Here is a 19655-nt window from a genome sequence, read left to right as displayed (position 1 = left end):
CATAACAGTAAAAACAAAACAAAACAACAACAACAAAACTGGAGTGGCTAAGAAAATATCAGAAAAAAATTACATTTTAAGACGAAAATTTTTACTAGCGACAAAGACATTTTAAAATGATAAAATGATTATTCCATCTAGAATGCATAATAATTATAAACTTATATGCACCTAACAACAGGACTTCAAAATACAATGAAGCAAAATCGGCACAACAGAAAAGAGAAACAGTTCTACAATAATAGTTGGATACTTTAATACCCTTCTTTCAGTAGCAGAACAACAGAAAATCAACAAGAAAATAAAAACCTTGAACAGCATTATCAATCAAGTAGACCTAACAGCCATCTATAAAACATTCCACCCAACAGCATCAGAATATACATTCTTTTCAAATGCACATGGATATACTATATGCTAGGCCATAAAACAAATTTCAGTACATTTTAAAGGACATAAACAATAGAAAGAGTGCTCTCAGATGACAACAGAATGCAATAAGAAATCGTTAACAGAAAGAAATTTGCTGAAAATCACAAATGGAAATTAAAGAATATATTCCTAAATAATTCATGGGTCAAGTAAGAACTCATAAGGGGAATTAGAAATAATTTGAGATGAATTAAAATGAAAGTATAACATATGAATACTTGATTGGTCCCACATACTCTTCTGAAAAGCAGAGGGGTTAGACAAAGAGATCTAAATTAATTAAAAAATCATTTATTATTCTGGGAATAAAAAGAACTGGGCTTAGTCTCAGTTTTGCCTTTATCTTTGTGTCTGTTGATTATCTTGGAATAGTCATTACATAGTCAAAATACAGTTGCCAGCTCAGGAATCAAATACTGTCATCTCTAGGGCTACCATAACAAGATACCACAAACTTGTTAGCTTAAAAGAACAGAAATTTATTTTATCACAGCTCTAGAGGCCAGAAGTTCAAACTCAAAGTGTTGAGAGGGCCATGTTCTTTCTGACGCCTCAAGGGGAGGATCCTTCTTTGTCTTAACCAGATTCTGGTGGTGGCCATCAATCACTGGTGTTGGCAGTTGTTTGATTTGCAGCTGCATCACTCTGGTCTCTTTCACTGTTGTCACATGGAATTGTCTCTGTGTGTTTCTGTCTCTGGAAACAATTTGAATAGAAATTTCTATTTTTAAAAAACAAACTGTTGATTATTATGCTCTATTTAGATACTTCCTATAACCCACACCCACCTCCATTTCCCCATATGTATTTGAGAAGGAAAGAGGAACTCCTCTGAGCTATCATATTGGAAAGAATCAATAATACAATGTTTTACTAGAGATGCCTCTTATCTAAAATATTTGAATTAAATATAAAATCTGGGGAAATTATCACCCAGTTTCCCTCCTCTAGAGGCATGTTCTAAATGATAGGCAGCAGAATATTTTATACCCATGAGGTTTGCTGACATTATTGATTTGGTCCAGGATCTGTATTTTCTCTCTAAAGAAAACAGTATTCTCTCTTTACTTTCTTTAATATATAATGTTGGTGTCTTAAGTTTATTGTCAGAGAGGATGCTTATATTTCAAATGGTTTGGTTGTATTTCACCAGTATTATTACAAGATAGTCAAACAATGGCTGGGCTCCAGGATAGACCTCAGTCCCTTTGTTCCACTGGGATACTGATCTGAAAGCCACTGTTTTCTTATATTCCAAAGACCAAATAAATAAAACAAATAAATAAACAAACAAAAAAAACAAGTCAATGAAACTATTTTAAAACCAACTCTCTTTTCTTCCTCATCCATGTTAATTCTCTTCTACCTAAAATTGCTTCCTGGAAGTGATTTTTATGTTTCTTAGAGCTTCTTTATGTATATATCCACACTAATGCATATAAAACTGTGCCTTGTAGATCTTATACTTTTTCCATTTGAATAACTATTTTCTCATGTCATATAGAGTTTATCCATTGTCCTAGATATGCATTTTTCCTGTGTATTTGAGCATCATAGGAAGATAAATTCTACTCTTGAAAATGTTAACTGGTCACTGAGACACAGAAAGCTATTATTCTTACCAGTTTTCAATAGTGAGTAGATTCTGTAGGGGTGGAATTTTAAGATGTAAGTACACTGTTTTTCTACACTCAAATTCCGTTCCCCTTATCATAGAAATTGACCAGTGAAGTGTGCTGCTGACTTTTCAGAATCCGTGTACATATAATCCATTAGGTTATTAGATATAAGATTGGTCAGAAAAGCATACTGTGAAATGTTGCTTTTATTTAAACTCCCACTATTTTCACTACATGGTTTCAAGATTTTACTTCATTATTGTCCTCTGGTGGTGGGCTCTGTGAACTGCATATTTACGGGTCTGGAGCACATATCTTCCCGGAGGTATACAACTCCTCAGGTACCAGCTAAAGAGTAGATGATAAGAAGCATTCAGATTTATTAAAACTCATTAAGAATATCAGTAGCCTGACTGTTGTTTCTAAAAATATAAAATATTTATCCTTCTGTTGTCAAACAACCATATTTCATGAAAAGAAGTATAAATCCTTTTTTGCTTGCAATAGAAGAACAATAATTGAAGATATTCTTCATTTGGACCAAATACCTTCTCTGAAAATATAAGTTAAAATAGGAGTTGAAATTTCCAAAATATTCTTTAGGAAATAAAACTCCATATATAATTTCAAATTATAATTTAATTTTACCTTAAATTTAAATATCTATATTGAATTTAATTTAAGGAAGGAAGAAAGAAAGAAGAAAAGAAGGAAAGAAAGAAAGAAAGAAAGAATGGAGGGAGGGAGGGATGGTGGGAGGAAGGAAGGAAGGAAGGGAGGAGGGAAGGAAGAAGGAAAGAAAGAAAGAAGATAAAGTAAAATAAAATAAAGTAAAATATAATAAAGTTATTAAATTAAAAACTACTTATTAAGAAAAAAAACGAACGGATAGAACCTTTGGATAAATGGTGGAAGCAAAGCTATACAGACAAAATCTCATACAGAAGCATACACTTACAAACTCACAAAAAGAGGAAGAGGGGAAAAAATCATAAATCTTGCTCTCAAAGTCCACCTCCTCAATTTGGGATGATTCTTTGTCTAAATGAGGGAAGGAAAGAAGGAAGGAAGGAAGGAAGGAAGGAAGGAAAGAAAGAAAGAGAAAAGAAAGAAAGAAAGAAGGAAAGAAAGAAAGAAGATAAAGTAATATAAAATAAAGTTATTAAAATAAAAATAATTATTAAGAAAAAAATTTTAAAAAAAACAGACAGAACCCTAGGACAAATGGTGGAAGCAAAGCTATACAGGCAAAATCTCACAGAGAAGCATACACATACACACTCAGAAAAAGAGGTAAAGGGGAAAAAATGATAAATCTTGCTCTCAAAGTCCACCTCCTCAATTTGGGATGATTCGTTGTCTATTCATGTATTCCACAGATGCAGGGTACATCAAGTTGATTGTGGAGCTTTAATCCGCTGCTTCTGAGGCTGCTGGGAGAGATATCCCTTTTTCTTCTTTGTTCTCACAGCTCCCAGGGGCTCAGGTTTGGATTTGGCCACGCCTCTGCGTGTAGGTCGCTGGAGGGCGTCTGTTTTTCACTCAGACAAGACGGGGTTAAAGGAGCCGCTGATTCGGGGGCTCTGGCTCACTCAGGCCGGGGGGGAGGGAGGGGCACGGAGTGCGGGGCGAGCCTGCGGCGCCAGAGGCTGGCGTGACTTTGCACCAGCCTGAGGCTCACCGTGCGTTCTCCCGGGGAAGTTGTCCCTGGATCCCGGGAACCTGGCTGTGGCGGGCTGCACAGGCTCCCCGGAAGCAGGGTGTGGATAGTGACCTGTGCTCGCACACAGGCTTCTTGGTGGCGGCAGCAGCAGCCTTAGCGTCTCATGCCCGTCTCTGGGGTCCGCGCTTTTAGCCACGACTCGCGCCCGTCTCTGGAGCTCCTTTAAGCAGCGCTCTCAATCCCCTCTCCTCGCGCAGCAGGAAACAAAGAGGGAAGAAAAAGTCTCTTGCCTCTTCGGCAGCTCCAGATCTTTTCCCGGACTCCCTCCCGGCTAGCCGTGGTGCACTAACCCCTTCAGGCTATGTTCACTCCACCAACCCCAGTCCTCTCCCTGCGCTCTGACTAAAGCCCAATCCTCAGCTTGCAGCCCCGCCCACCCCCGCAGCTGAGCAGACAAACCTCTCGGGCTGGTGAGTGCCAGTTGGCACCTATCCTCTGTGCGGGAATCTCTCCGCTTTGCCCTCCGCACCCCTGTGGCTGTGCTCTCCTCCACGGCTCCAAAGCTTCCCCCCTCCGCCACGCGCACTCTCCTCCCGCGAAGGGGCTTCCTAGTGTGTGGAAACCTCTCCTCCTTCACAGCTCCCTCCCACTGGTGCAGGTCCCGTCCCTATTCTTTTGTCTCTGTTTTTTCTGTTTTTCTTTTGCCCTACCCAGGTATGTGGGGAGTTTCTTGCCTTTTGGGAGGTCTGAGGTCTTCTGCCAGCATTCAGTAGGTGTTCTGTAGGAGTTGTTCCACGTGTAGATGTATTTCTGGTGTATCTGTGGGGAGGAAGGTGATCTCCGTGTCTTACTCTTCTGCCATCTTCCCCTCCCAGCTATCCGTTTTTTCTAGACTTTTCTTTCTTCAGCTCACAAAGGGGCCCCTGAGGATTAAGCAGAGGAACGTCAGGGTTTCTTCCAGGCCAGCTTCAGCCCTGGGATGTTCAGGGCAGACTCTCATTACAAACCTCAGTTTCTGAGGCTCCTGGCTTATGGCCATTTAGTATAGAAGGAGGCTCCTGGCTGGGGAAGGCTCAGACAAAAAGATGCAGGTTCTAATCTGTGGCAGTGGGCAGTGGGCGGGGGGGGGGGTGGTGGTGTCAGTGCAGGAAGAGGCATTCCCTGCCTTAGGCATTTAAACCATTGCCTTCTCTTCAGGATGGCTCACCTGCAAGATTCTGTGGGGTCCGCCTCCTGGCACCATGCTACAATTGCCGGATTTTGGGTCTGGAGCAACCCAGGTCTTCGTCCGGCATTTCCGGAGAGTGCTTTCTCTTCGGAGCACGTCTGGGGACTGGCTTCTCTGCTTCCACCTTGGCTGGCGTGGCCAAAGGAGCATCTTCCAAGGGGAAGAGAGGGAAGACATTCCAGTTTGGAAGAATAAAAGCAAAGACACACTCTTCTCTACCTTGTCCTGCCCCAAATATAAATTCATAGCACCTTCACATTTTTACAACTATGGACTTAAAAAGACCAAGAGGTTAAGGGTGTTACACAGGTAGTGGAGAGGTGTTCTGTTCAATGGTTAGGTTCATGTTGGGGCTCCGGATTTACAGCTGATAGGAATGTGAGGACAAGCTCATGCCATTTCAAACATTTCCAAGTGATACTGAGAGAGATGTTAAAGGTGCAAAACAAGGGTGCTGAATGACCTCACAAAGTGGGAATGGTGGGCCCATTTTAACATGAAATTGAAAAGAAATTCATGACAAAAGGACATCATAGAAAATGACAACATAATCATAACACTCCCCTCTCCCGTGGAAGTAAAATTCATTAGAATCCTCTCTCTCTCTACCATGAAAGGATGAGATAAAGTCTCAGCAGCAGCCCCCGTGAAAAACATGGTCAACAGGGTGAAGAGGTGTTACTAAGACCATATGGTGCGACTCAGAGAAGCAAAGAGACAACTCTGCCCTTAGCCTGATGAGGCCCACAGGAAGGAACATTTGTGGCAACCTTGGATAGTGTGGCAATGAGAGAGAACCTTCTTTAGGAGGGGACTCCCTGCTGCCGACCTTGAAAGAGCAAATATGGGACATTCGTTTACTGTGGCTCTTGCAGAGGCGATGTGCCCAGAGGTTGGGCCACCCTGCTTGACAATCAAAGCACCTTGTATTCCTGTGCTGCTTGAAAGCTCCAATCGCCGGATTTTGGGTCTGGGGCAACCCAGGTCTTCGTCCGACCATTCCAGAGAGTGCTTTCTCTTCGGAGCACGTCTGGGGACTGGCTTCTCTGCTTCTACCTTAGCTGGCGTGGCCAAAGGAACATCCCCGTAGAGCCGGTAGCCACCAACCAGGCAGTATGTCTCCCCGTGCCAGCCCAACTGCGTTTCTCCACACCCGCGGTACAGGACATGGTAGTGACCAGGTGTAGGACGAGAAACGGGAGGCACTGCTGCTGCAAAGAAAATCAGAACTGATCAGTCACTTCTGCTGTGCACAGTCTCCTGCCAGAATTTCCCTCTCTCATGTCTCTCCCAGTTTCTGGCTGAAGACCTTTTAATCTACTTGACGTCCAAAACACAGCCTTAGCCCATCATCTCTATGAGTCCCTAGAGAAGGGACACTGGCTGCAAAAGCAATCCCTAGAGCCTAGGGCTGCAGCAGATGAGGAAGTCTCTTCACCGTTCCCAGGGAAAACAGTAGAACCCGAAAGTAATTGCAATCATGATCCTCTCCATCTCTCCCTTCCGCAACAGAGAAAACATTTCTTGCAGTCTGTCACTTCTGAGGCTTTCATGGAAATGTCTTTCAAGTTTTGGAAAAAAATAATCTAATATAAATTGGTTAAGAACCCTGCCCACCTTGGCAACCCCTCTTGGGCCCCATTTATACTGCCTATTTCAACCACACTGAACTCTAGCTGTCTAATACTTTTATGTCGATTAGAACAAGGACAAATACTGAGGCAGAGTGATCAGGAGACTCAGAACCGGGTTCTGGGTACCAAGTCTACGCTCACATCAACCCAGCCTCCTGGGACACCATCTCCTCAGCCCTCCAGTCTCATTAGCACTTCTTCACCCCCCCCCCTTCGTTCTTACGGTCTTCCCATCAATATGGCAACACCCTCTCCCCTAGTACTCAGCAACTCAGTAAGGGATGTGTCTGAGGGGACCGATATAGATGTCTCCATGATAGCACAGTGGTGCCTGGGTTTGGAGGTGCGGTTCAAGAGTGGCCCTGTTCCTCAAACCGCTCCATTTACAATTTGCCAACAAAAATGCACTTGTCTTTTGTTAAGAGGCCAATCAGGAAAGGGTCTGAATGGAAGCATCCTGTAGCCCAAAGGGTAAGGCTACATTTATAAAGCTCAGAACCGTCCTGCACACTTGTCCAGGGATGACCTTTCACTTGTCCTCAGCAGTGAGAACTGTGCGTCCCTGAGGGCGTCCCAGGTCACCGGTATTACTTACATCTGGGAAAGTGCTCAGCTGTACGTAGTTGGCAACCCCCACAGGAAGATGTGCCAGCCAGGTGAGGTTGTGTGTGTATCATACCTCCTGTAGAGTTGCCCTGTCTGGGTGTACCTGCTGCACTGCCCACCCAGGGAACAGAGCACAGGTTAGAGTACACATACACTATCCGGTCACACATTCTCACACAGACAGCCAAAAAGATTGGTATCTGGTGGAGAACTGGTAGAGAAGTTTCTCTGAGTGCAGCCCGTTTGCACAGTTATGCTGCCATGGAAACTCTGAGAATGCCTGTGAGGGCATCACTACCCGGTGAGGTCATATATGGAACCTTTGACTTGAGGGGCAGGCTTGAGGAGGAGGGGCAGTTTTGTGGAGGAGAACAGGGTAGAGGCAAAGGTACTCTGCCTCGCCCCTCACCCCTGGGCCTCCCCACCCATGCCCTAGTGTAGTAGACACCCCACGTGGGGTGTGCCGGTGGGCTGGCACAGCCGCAGGGGCCACAGGAGGGCAAGAGAGACCCATATTCTGAGTTTGGCTTGAGAGACAAGATTAACGTAAGAGACAGCTAGGTTGTATGGCACTGAACCTAAGAGGCAGAGATTTGTGTGGCCTGGGGAATCAGGGAAGGCTCCTTGGCAGTCGGCCTGAAGGACAAGTGAGATTTGGACCCATGCGCAAGAGAGGGAAGACATTCCAGTTTGGAAGAATAAAGGAAAAGACACACTCTTCTCGACCTTGTCGTGCCCCAAATATAAATTCATAGCACCCTCACATTTTTACAACTGAGGACTTAAAAAAACCAAGAGGTTAAGGGGCCTACCCAGTGTTACACGTGTAGTGTGTATTGTAATTGTATGCTTAGGTTCTCTCTCCCTTAGAGCACTAAAAGCATTTTAAGGACAGAGACCATGTGTCTTTTGTTATCCCTCTATTTCCAGCACCTAGCATTATGGCACATAATATTTGTTAAATTTATTTGTTGTCTTAGGGAAGGTGAACTGGAGATCTGAAGAATCAGGAAGCCTTACTTCTCATTTACATACCTTTTTATAATTCTTGTGGTTCTTTGATATGGCAGTCCTTGGAAACTAATACACCCAGGTACAACTTTTTAAAACTTTTTATTTGGAGATAATAATAGACTCACAGGAAGTTGTAAAAATAATACAGAGAGGTCCCACATATCCTTCACCCATTTTCCCCCAATGGTTACCAGATGCTTTCAGACCAAAGAATAGAAAAAATTAGAATATGAGATGTTTTAAATTCTTGCATTTGTACTTTTTTAAGTGGTTTATTTTTCAACTTTTCTGTCTTGTTTCTAATTTAAAAGACTATGAGATATATCCCCTCTTTTTTTGGATTTCCTTCCCATTTAGGTCACCACAGAGCATTGAGTAGAGTTCCTTGAGCTATATACAGTAGGTTCTCATTAGTTATCTATTTTATACATAGTAGCAATAGTGTATATATGTCGATCCCAATCTCCCAATTCATCCCACCTCCCCCACTTCCTCCCTTGGTGTCAATACGTTTGTCCTCTACATCTGTGTCTCTATTTCTGCTTTGCAAATAAGATCATCTATACCATTTTTCTAGATTCCACATATAAACATTAATATATGATATCTGTTTTTCTCTTTCTGACTTACTTCACTCTTTATGACAGTCTCTGGCTCCATCCACGTCTCTACAAATGACCCAATTTCATTCCTTTTTATGGCTGAATAATATTCCATTGTATATATATACCACATCTGTTTTATCCATTCCTCTGTCCATGGACATTATATGTATACATATAGCTGATTCACTTTGCTGTACAGTAGAAATCAACACAACATTGTAAAGCAACTATACTCCAATAAAAATTAATTTTTTAAAAAATTAGAAAAATAAATAAATAAAAAGAACTTACAGGAATAAAAGGCATTGAAGTTAAAAAAACAAGCAAAACAATAAAACAGACTATGAGAGATTTCAAGCATGCCATTTCAAGCTACCATGTCCCTAAAATGGCACATGCAGATATAAATAACCTTTATTCTCAGTAAATGGAAAATATGACTTAATATGATTCTACAGAATTTTGAATAGATGAATTCAACATATAGGTGTGAGCCTTGTTTTTTAGCCTAATTTGCATAATTATTCTCATGTTTTTTGTTTCTCATTTAGTTGATGTAGTTTAGCATCAGTATTCTTTAGGTTTCCTGTCATCAGCCATTCATTATGGGCATTAATTAAACACTGTACATATCACTAAGAATACATATTTTTTAAGCTGTATAATGGTGAAACTATCATGAAAGCTAAAGTTTGAGGTTGTGATAAAAAATTGAAGCCAGATATTTAGAAGGTCTGCAATAAAAAGAATCTTAGCATTTAAATGAGTTTAGAAGCACTGAAATACAGGAATCAGCAGATCAATATTATACTATCTATCTCGAAAAGAAATGAAAGAAGGTGTGTGGAAAAACAGCACTCTCATTTGTCTGCAGAAAAAGAAAACTGGAACAACCTCAGTGAAGGTCAATTCAACAATACAAACCAAAATTACAAATGAACATAACTCTTTTGTCCAGCAGTTCAGCTTCTAGGGCATATATATGGATACACTTACACATGTATGAAATGACATATGTCATGATTACTTATTGCAGCATAATTTGTAACAGTAAATATGTGGAAACCAGCTAAGTGTCCACCAATGAGGGGTAAATTATGGCATATCCATCATTTAAAAAAAAAAAGTTGAGAAAGCTTTTTATGCATTTGTATGGAAAGATATCTGAAATAGATTACTAAGAAAGACAAGCAAGGTGAACAGGTATATACTGTAATACTAATTAAATAAAAGTAAGAGACATAATATACACCCACATGTATTATTTATTTTGTATTTAAACCTATTAACCTTTTATTGAAGTGTAACATATATATATATATACAGAAAAGTGCACATTGTGTAACCTCAAAGAATTTTCATAACTGAACATACCCATGCAACTGGCACCAAGAGTCTAGGTCCTAGATCAAGAAACAGAACATTTCTATCACCCCAGAGGCCTCATTCTGTCCCTTCTAGTCACTATGACCACTCTACAAGAGTAGACATTATCCTGATTTCTAAAAGCATAGGCTAGTTTTGCTTGTTTTTGTACTTAATAGGAATTGACTCATAAAATGTATACTCTTCTGTGTCTAGCTTTTTCGTCCAGTATTGTATTTGTGCAATTCATCAATATTGCACACTGCTCAATATCATTGCTGTTTAGTATCCCACTGTGTAAAAAAATGGGCCACAAATCATTTACCCATTCTACTATTTATGGATATTTGGGTAATTTCCAGTTTGAAGCTATTATAAATAGCACTACTATGAACTTTCTAGTATATGCATATGCATGTCCATATACCTAGGCAAGGAATTGCTGAGGATCTGCATATCTGCAATTTTAATAGTACTGCCATACAGTTTGCAAAATTGATTGTACCAATTGACACTCCCACCAGCAATGTGCAAGAGCTCCAATTGTTACAAAACCTCACCCACACTTGTTATATTCTGTCTTTTTAATTTTAATTATTCTTGTATTTGTGTAGTGATATTGCACTGTGGTTTTAACTTGCAGTTCTCTAATGACTGATGAGGTCGAGCACCTTTTCACATTCATTTACTATTTGCTATTTAGATATACCCTTGTGTGAAGTATCTAGGTGTTTTGCCTAATTTTCTATTGAATTATCTGTCTGTTACACTTTTAAATTTTGAACCATGTGAATACTAATTTTTAAAAATTTTAAAGTAATATAATTAAAAACATACATAAATTTTATAGTGCTCTATGCTGCATGTTCTCTCCTTCGAGATTTATAATATACTAGTATTTCAGAAGCTCTAAAAAGTCTTAAAATTTTCACCACAGAACAGTCGGAGAAACGCTGTTTCCATTCTTGTCTAATTTTTAGCTTTCATGGAATTAATAATTGCTTCCTTTTTTTACTTGCTTATATTTTTAAGTTCTCTCTCGAATTTTATCACGTATTTCATTAGATCTATCAAACATCTATCAATGTAACTACCCAAATACTCAAAATTAGTAAGCTAAATAAATTCAATTACACTAACCAGTCTTTCTTCTTGGAGTCTGCCATCTTCCTTCTCTGGTGAAAACGACTGCTCTCTAATTCTGCCACATATCTTTCACCCTGGAATTTCCCTTCACATTCTCCTGGTCCTTTTTTCTGGATCCCACGTCTTTCTCTTTCTTGTCTTGCTCTCATGTTTCGTTGGAGCACATCCTCTAGTAACTTTCCCTTAAAAAAAAAAAAAAAGGTGGATGGATGCATGGAAAATAAATGTTTTCATCCTTGTATATGTGAAAATGTTTTTATTCTACTCTTACTCTTGATGGATAGTTTGACTATAGGATTCTAGGTTGGAAGTTATTGTCTTACAAAACTTGAAATTTCACTGTAGTGTTTTAGCATAAAAGTGTTATTGTTGAGAAACCCAATGCCATTCTAATTCTCATCCGTTTATTCCTGCTCCTTCCCTCTGAAAACTTTTAGAATCTTCTCTTTATTCTTAGTGTTCTGATCTTTTTAATGGTGTGCTTTAACATAGGTCCTTTTTCAGTCACTGTGGGTAGCTGGTGGGTCCTTTAAATATGAACATCTTTGTCTTTTGGTCCTGGAAGAAATTCTTGAATTATTATTTTGATCATTTCCTCCCTTCTTAATTTTTGTTCTCTTTCTCTAGAATTCTGTTTGTAAACTGACTGGATGAATGAATGAATGAATGGGAAAAGTTTTCTGAGCACTCTTTGTAGCAAAAAGCTTATTAAGGAATGAACCACAGATTATCAGAACATATCTTTAAAGCTAAGTATTTTATTTTAAGTTATCAAATTTTAAAACACACTCTTTCATTACAGCTTCCATTTATTGTAAAATGTAACACTGCTACTCTCATTTCAGGCAATACAAAAATACAGGAAGCACTGATTTTCTGTAGGCAGAAATCCCTGATTGAAGTCAGGCATTCCCTATTACTTTTGCTTTAGAATTCATTAAATGCCTAGCATGGACTTGGTATTGTGTATAATATTTGCACCACACTTTGCAAAATAGCCATTTCAGGTGTAGAAAAGTGTTTGTTTAAGGTAAAAAGATCTTTGCAGTCTTTTTTGGTTGGCATTAAACACCGCATTCTTCCCAGATCTATAAGAAAGAAATGTTTGCAGTCTTACCTGGAATCAAGGGAGGGACTCTCTCAAGGTTACTTTTCAATCTCTGTCTGTAATTATGGACGTCAGGAGAGAAAAATAAAGGTCAGAAAAATAGGTCCCTAGTAGAGAAGCACTCAACAGGAACTAAACATCTGAACGTTTAGACAGGATTAAACTCTGACAGGGCTTATCAGCCACCCCCACACGATTGAAGTAGTTGCAAGTGAGGTTAGACTGGAGTCCAGATAAGCAAGTGAATCTACACCCCTACCTGACTCACCGGGCTGAGAAGCGCGGAGCCCTAGTAAGTCACCACCGCACGTCCTCAAAGGGCTTTCCGCGCAGGAAATGGCAGCTGCCACACCCACCCCGCTACCTCTGTCTGGTGTTTTGGCGACTCCCGGAAGACGCGCCGATGGGACCAGGGGAGATTCCTCCTGGGTGGGAGGGTCCGCTGACTGGGTGTGAAGCTGCGGAGAGGAAATTTCCCCACAAGAAAACCTTTCCAACCTTGTGGGTTGGGGGGAGAGAAGACAAATTGAGCGCCCCTGGCTCACTTCCCCACTCCCAAGCCCCCGCCCGAGCCCCGCCGGTGTGGCACACGTCGTCTGGTCGCCACAAGGCGGAGATCTCGGGCCCGAGGCCGAGGCCGGAGCCTTGCTGGGAGGATCGCGGGCCAGTGGCCCTCATCCCCGCCTCGGCATCCGCCGCTGACGTCGCGTGAGAAGTCTGGGGAGGGAGGAGCTCCGAAAGGCTGGCTCGGGTGGCTGGCAGCGCCTGGGAGGGCCAGGTCGGAGAGAGGAAGCTCCTCCCCTGTGCGCCCCGCCGCCGCAGAGTTGACCAGTCTCTAGAAGAGAAGAGTCCGCTCCGGCTCCGGATAAGCAGCGGCTTGGCGTGCGCTGCGCGGAGAATGGACGGCCTCGTGACCTCATGTCCGGCAGGCTGTAGGGCCTGCCGAGCCGGCTCGCGCAGCGGGTGGAGCCGCGGGAGCGGCGGGCACTTCCGGAATCGATCGGCTGCTTGAGTGCCCGCGCCACCCGCTACCATGAACGAGGAGGCCATCTGCAGCGTCCTGCCCACCATCCCGTACCACAAGCTCGCCGACTTGCGCTACCTGAGCCGCGGCGCGTCCGGCACCGTGTCTTCTGCCCGCCACGCAGACTGGCGCGTTCGGGTGGCCGTGAAACACCTGCACATTCACAGCCCGCTGCTCGACAGGTAGGGCGCCCTGGCGGCTCCACCGCGGAGCCCCGAAATCTGCGTTCCCCACCCCACTGGCCCTAACCCCTGGCAAGCGGGCTCTGAAGCCCAAGCGACGGTGACCACTTGGGATCGGCCGCACACCTCGTCACCTCTAGGCAGCCGTTCAACGCTTGGGCTAACATGGTGGGGAGAGCAGGCTTCTCTGGAGATGCAGCAATCACGCTTCTTTTCACTGCCCTCTCCTTTTTTTCTTACTCCTGGGCCTCCTTTCTCCAGACACCAAAAATCAGCAATCACAGCCCAACTGTAAACGTCCTCTTTATTGAAGTTGGGTTCTGTTTGCTTTGTTTTTCCCTTTTTTTTTTCTTTTTTGAAGTCGCATTCTAAGGCTGCACTGCCCAATAGGTAGCTCTTAGCCATAGGTGGCTATTAACTTTTTTTTAAAGTGGCTATTAGAAAATTTCAAATTGTATATGTGGTTCACATTATATTTTTATTGAACAGCACTGCTGTAGAGTCTGGGACGTTTTGGTTTGGGCTTTTTGTTCTTTTTGGTTTACACATGTAGGCATGAAAGTTTAGATATCAAACTCAATTTAGTTTCTCCTCTCACCGTCACAGGGAAGGAAGCCTGTCTTTAGAGGAAACTTGTATTATTTTTGCTAACAATAAACTGAAATCAGAAAGCTGTTAAATGACCCAAACTTTTGAATGTCTCTCCCATCCTGGACCAAGTTTAGTGCAATGTCCAGATTTCAAGGGAAGGCTAGATTAGTTCCTGTTTCCAGAAAAACCTTTCAACCGTATATATTAATCAGTGAGTCTAGTCACTAGTCTTGTGTATTTTCCTTCCAATAGGAATTTAACTAGGCCCTGCATTCAATTCTTAGTGAGTTAACATCCATGACTGCAACATTCTCCTCTCCTCCCCCTATATCTAAAGTGAAAATACATCATGCTAGATGCCTGATTAGCTAGAGGCTGTCAGTATCCAACAGCAGATAAATTCCTCAGCTTCAGCCCTGCTAATGGTATTGACTTTCATCTGCCTGTGGCTTTTACTTGCTCTCTTGCTATCAGGCTTGGATGGGCTAGATCTCACAGTAAGTTTGAGACACCTCTAGAAATTGTTCCCGCTTCTTGTGTACCATAATCCTGATTTAGTGATACCTGGGTCTTGAATTCTGTGGAGCAATTACTGGGAAATGATGTGTATGTAGTCAACTTTGAAGGGTGGTGGTTGATTAGAGAGGGTAGATGTATTTTAGAATCAACTATTAAAATATGTGGAAATCTAGCACTGATGGACTCCTTAGGTATTTTAAAGGAGATTGATCCTCCCATTTTGGATGCTGCTTCTCAAGATTTTAATTAATCTAAGTTTTGTGCCATTTGGGGCCAAGAAATGAAGGGAGTTCCCTTTCGTGCTCATTAACAATTTCATCATCTAAAATTCTTCACTAAATCGGGTAGGAAATTAATTCTGCCGTCAAAGAAGCCATAAGGAACAGTGCAACACTCTGGCATTACTGCATCACATTTTTCTTCCACTTGTTACCTGGAATGTTAACATTAGCAGTATTTATGTAGTCTGAGCATAGGACTGGGCTATGCAGTTGACTCACAGGGTGTTTTATGTCTTCACTTATAAAGTGGGAATAACAGATACATGTACTTCTTGGGCTCTGGTGTGGATAATGTTTGCATTGTTCTTTGAGATCACAAAAGAAAACTAAGTTTATGTGCTGTAACATGTTCTTATTTTAGTGATTGGTAAATTATTCTCTGTAACCTGACTTCTGCCCAACGAGTGGACCTTCCCCAACAATCTCCCAACTCCTTATGCGTAGATGAGTCTGACAGCTTGTTCAAATACCTTGTGTAAACAGTGTAACTGTTTTGTAACTGAAATTTGTTATGGGTAATTTTGGTAATATGTCTATAAAAGCTGTTTTACATTTTATTTTTTTAATATAAAAACCTATTTTTAAACTGTTTTGGCTTTTTCTGTTTTCCCACTCATTCTTCCTGAAATCTGACTTCAAGAATTTTCCTTCTCTGATTAAGCAGTGAGTGGAAAAAACAAAGGCTTTAGAGTCCCACAATTGCAATTCAAATCTGACTCTAAATCTGCCACTTATTGTTGGCATGACCAGTAGAAATTATTAATTTACGTGAGCCTTCGTGCTCTCATATATAAAGTAGGGATAATGAAACCAACTGTAGTAAAGTGGCCAACACATCATAGGATCACAAGAGAAGGAAGAATGCATCATACTCTTAATGGGAGGAGGAATTAGTATATTAAGTATCACTAAGATATCCCCTAGCATGCCCTCTCTATAATTCTTTCTCAGAGTATCCAGGAACCTTCCCGGCAAAGGTGCTACTCAATAACTGTCTTGTTGACCTACATTTCATGAGGCAAATACAGACCTGTTTCAGCTTAGGAAATATAAATTTAATTAAAGCAGGTCTCACAAACTGGTAAAATGGGTTGCCTCACAGTTGGGATATTAAGTGGCTGAAGAGCAGGGAGAAGAAGAGAAACTCTATGCATTCTTGTAATTCTTGAATTTTGAAACATGTAAGTATATTACCTCTTCAAAACATAGATGACTAAGATTTTTTTGCTTTATTTTGCTTATTGTTTGTTTTTAAAGGAGGCTTCATAGTCTGGTCTGGAATGTCTGTTGCTTTTCTTATTTCAGCAGCCATTCATCAAGAGCTTGGGTGGTTTAAACACCAACTAATCATCATTGTTTACCTAATAAGCTTCTCCTAGAGAGTGTTCTCTTTCTATTACTGCTGCTACCAATACCAAATCATCCATGGAAAAAATTGGTGACAAATCCAGTTCCCTTCATATATATGTACACACACACGTACACACACATACATATACACACACATATACACATATATATATATGTATATACCTCCCTTAGTCAATCAGGTCAATCAGTCAGCCACCAGAGCCTGGGTATTCTATTCAGCTAGTGTTTTTCTTTCTATTTACACTGCAACCTTTATAGTGTCAGACTCTCATTGCTTTACATCTTAACTAGTATTATAATCTTCTAATACCTGGCTTTCAAACTCTACCTCCTTCTGCTGATCCTACACCTTGCTGCCAAATTAATCATCCTAAAAGTTTGTTCCACTCCTGTCACTCCTGTGCTCAATAACCTGTAGTCACAACTCAGTGACTACCAAATCAAGTGTAAATGCTCTCACCTGGCTTTAAGGCTCTGCGATGAGGCCCTACCCTACCCTATTCACCTTCACTCCCTTTACACACGCTGTTACACATCCTGATTCATATTAAACAATTTGTCATTTTCTGGATATAGCCTGTACTTTAACTTCCTTGAGTTCATTTGATACACATCTATTAGACAAATTCTGTGTGCCAGGTACTGTTCCAGATCCTGGGGAGACACAGATGAAAAAGAAAGGCAAAATCTCTCCCATCTTGGAGAGGGACCACATATCTTGGATGCCCTTTTTCCAGTGGTTGAAATTCTATCCATCCTTAAGGTACTGTTGACATCTCTCTAAAGGCTGTAGCAACTCCCTAGCCCAGATTTACTAGTTCTCTGAGCTCCCTATATTTATTTATTTATTTGCTTGCTTATTTACTTGTTTTTGATGGCGCTTATCATATTCTGCCTTATATTTTAAGTATTTGGTTTTCTTTTTTTATTTGCTTTTCTTATTTTTTAACTTTATTGAGGAATAATTGACAAATATAATCGTATATATTTAAAGTGCAAAACATGATTATTTGCTATACATATACATCATCATGGAATAATTACCAATATAATTGGTATGGAATATTACCAATATAATTAACACATCGAAAGACATACAAATGACCAATAGGTATATGAAAAGGTGCTCAACATCACTAATCGTTGGAGAAGTGTAAATCAAGACCACAGTGAGTACTTATTTTTCTTAAAAAGATTTCTGGACAGTTTGAGGTCACAGACTATGTGTTTTGTTTTTTGGTTTTTTTAAACTTACTAGTCTCCATAATGCTGAGCACAGTTCTTTATTCATAATAAATGTTCAATATTTATTTGTTTTATGAATGAAAAATCAAATGAACCTGGGATCCAGAGTTAGCCCAGGGATCCATTCTAAGCATTTACCTGTTCCCAGTGTCCTTTTCCTGTGTTCCAGTATATAATTTCTAAGCATTATTGACCCTTATGCAACTATTATCATCTAGTCATTAAAATCTACAACACTTAAGTGTTTTAATATTCAGGATATTTAGAAAATTTTTACATGGTATGCAACCATAAAATTTAATATAATAATCTAATCAAATATGATCATTTTAATACAACATAAACTTAATGTAATTAGTTCAAGCACCTATCATTCTAATATAGACTTTATAAACTTAAACATGGTATTCTTTCCCTTTCCTGAGAAGAGTACAATAATAATCTGTATGTAGCACTTTTTTCTGTCAGTGGCTTATACAGGTATTTTGGTCTCTAAACAGACCTATGGAATATATAGGGTAGATATTATCCCAACTTTAAACACGAAGAAACTAAGAGAAGCTGCATAATTTACATGAGGTCAAAAGCTAATGAATGAAAAAATCCAGGATTAACTAATATTTATGGGCTTGATAATTGTGTATTTTTCCTTACTTTGAAATAATTATACATTTTCTTTCTTTAGTGAAAGAAATGATGTCTTAAGAGAAGCTGAAATTTTACACAAAGCTAGATTTAGTTACATTCTTCCAATTTTGGGAATTTGCAATGAGCCTGAATTTTTGGGAATAGTTACTGAATACATGCCAAATGGGTCATTAAATGAACTCCTACATAGGGTAAGTATTATACATTTTCAGTCGTTATAATTCTGTTATTCAACCTATATAGTACTTTCGTTTTACAAATGATCAGATTATTTGGGGATATATAGATGAATCAAAATAAGAATAATGAAAAACTTCACCATTTATGGCTTCTTTTGTGTTGTTAAAAATACTGTGGGACTTCCCCGGTGGCTCAGTGGTTGAGAGTCCGCCTGCAGATGCAGGGGACATGGGTTCGTGCCCCGGTCCGGGAGGATCCCACATGCCGCGGAGCGGCTGGGCCCGTGAGCCATGGCCGCTGAGCCTGCGCGTCCGGAGCCTGTGCTCCGCAACGGGAGAGGCCACAACAGTGAGAGGCCCGGGTACCACAAAAAAAAAAAAAAAAAAAATACTGTGGAGTCAGACCCTGCATTCTAAGTGACCTAGATTATTTTGCTTAGGTTACTGTTCCTGAGGTTTACACTGAATTCTAATATCCACATGTATATATATGTAAGAGAGGAACAGGAGAGAGAAAAGATAAACTCTGCACACCATACAATTTATTGTTAGTTTAAGCCAGATTTCATTTTATGTTAAAGACAATGTAGGGTTCAAATTAAATGTTAATAATACCAGTTCATAAAGTTCTGAATTAATAGACCAAATAAATCTGAGTATCAAATACATGAGCTTTTCCAATAATAGACAATGGCATGAGCCATGTACCTTTTTCCCAAGGTATCAGTTATCTGGCTTTAATTGTGAATCCCATCAGTAAACAAATATGGCCCGGTTGTGGGGGGTGTCCTCATTCTCAAAATATGTGTATCCATCTATTGTTGTTTGCTTGCTCTCATATTACTAAGATTATCTCTAGCCTGCAGTTTCTGTCAAGAAATATTTTTAAAGAACTCGGTCTCTTTTGTGAGGGGTGCTTTAGTTAAAACTGAGTAGTAACATAATCTGTAAAATCTAGTCACTGAACACTCCTAAATTCTGATACATCACAGTGTTCTATAAGCAAACAAGAGAGAATGGGTGCCACTGTCACCACTCATGGAGTGACTTCCTCTTTATTTCAGGATACAACACATTCTGTTTGTGACAGGACCATCTGAAACAAGGACAGAGTAAAGTAACTAGTGTCAGTGCATAAGATTTGTGTAACCAACACAGCAAGTAAGATACAAATACTAATTAAACACAGTTTCCT

At 40.5% G+C, this 19655-nt stretch overlaps 2 protein-coding genes across 27 annotated transcripts in view; one reads left to right on the top strand and one right to left on the bottom strand.

Annotated features, from left to right (window-relative positions):
• LOC117199116 (uncharacterized) overlaps window positions 1–13491 on the bottom strand; it is a 287008-nt gene extending 273517 nt beyond the window's left edge. The window contains exons 1-8 of one of the 23 annotated variants that reach the window (XM_049700267.1): window positions 12785–13491; window positions 12430–12476; window positions 5866–6153; window positions 4922–5092; window positions 3733–4637; window positions 3386–3582; window positions 2304–2399; window positions 232–1128 (exon numbers count right to left, since the gene is read on the bottom strand). In XM_049700267.1, coding sequence (XP_049556224.1) covers window positions 4959–5092; window positions 5866–6153; window positions 12430–12476; window positions 12785–13491 — 1176 coding nt within the window. In that variant the 3' untranslated portion in view covers window positions 232–1128; window positions 2304–2399; window positions 3386–3582; window positions 3733–4637; window positions 4922–4958. Of the gene's footprint in view, window positions 1–231; window positions 1129–2242; window positions 2400–3385; window positions 4638–4921; window positions 5093–5865; window positions 6154–12429; window positions 12477–12784 lie in introns of those variants that run through there. The other 22 variants (XM_049700272.1, XM_049700266.1, XM_049700269.1 and 19 more) reach the window with 22 other exon arrangements.
• LOC125961594 (receptor-interacting serine/threonine-protein kinase 2) overlaps window positions 13454–19655 on the top strand; it is a 29895-nt gene continuing 23693 nt past the window's right edge. For all 4 annotated transcript variants that reach the window (XR_007472470.1, XM_049700293.1, XM_049700294.1 and 1 more), the window contains exons 1-2: window positions 13454–13626; window positions 18319–18472. Coding sequence is in view for 3 of the 4 variants with exons in the window: in XM_049700293.1 (XP_049556250.1) it covers window positions 13454–13626; window positions 18319–18472 (327 nt within the window). In the remaining variant the exon portion in view is untranslated. The remainder of the gene's footprint in view (window positions 13627–18318; window positions 18473–19655) is intronic.

Source organism: Orcinus orca, chromosome 17 (assembly GCF_937001465.1).
Source record: "Orcinus orca chromosome 17, mOrcOrc1.1, whole genome shotgun sequence".
Classification (NCBI taxonomy): domain Eukaryota; kingdom Metazoa; phylum Chordata; class Mammalia; order Artiodactyla; family Delphinidae; genus Orcinus; species Orcinus orca.
This window is presented reverse-complemented; position numbering and strand designations above follow the sequence as displayed.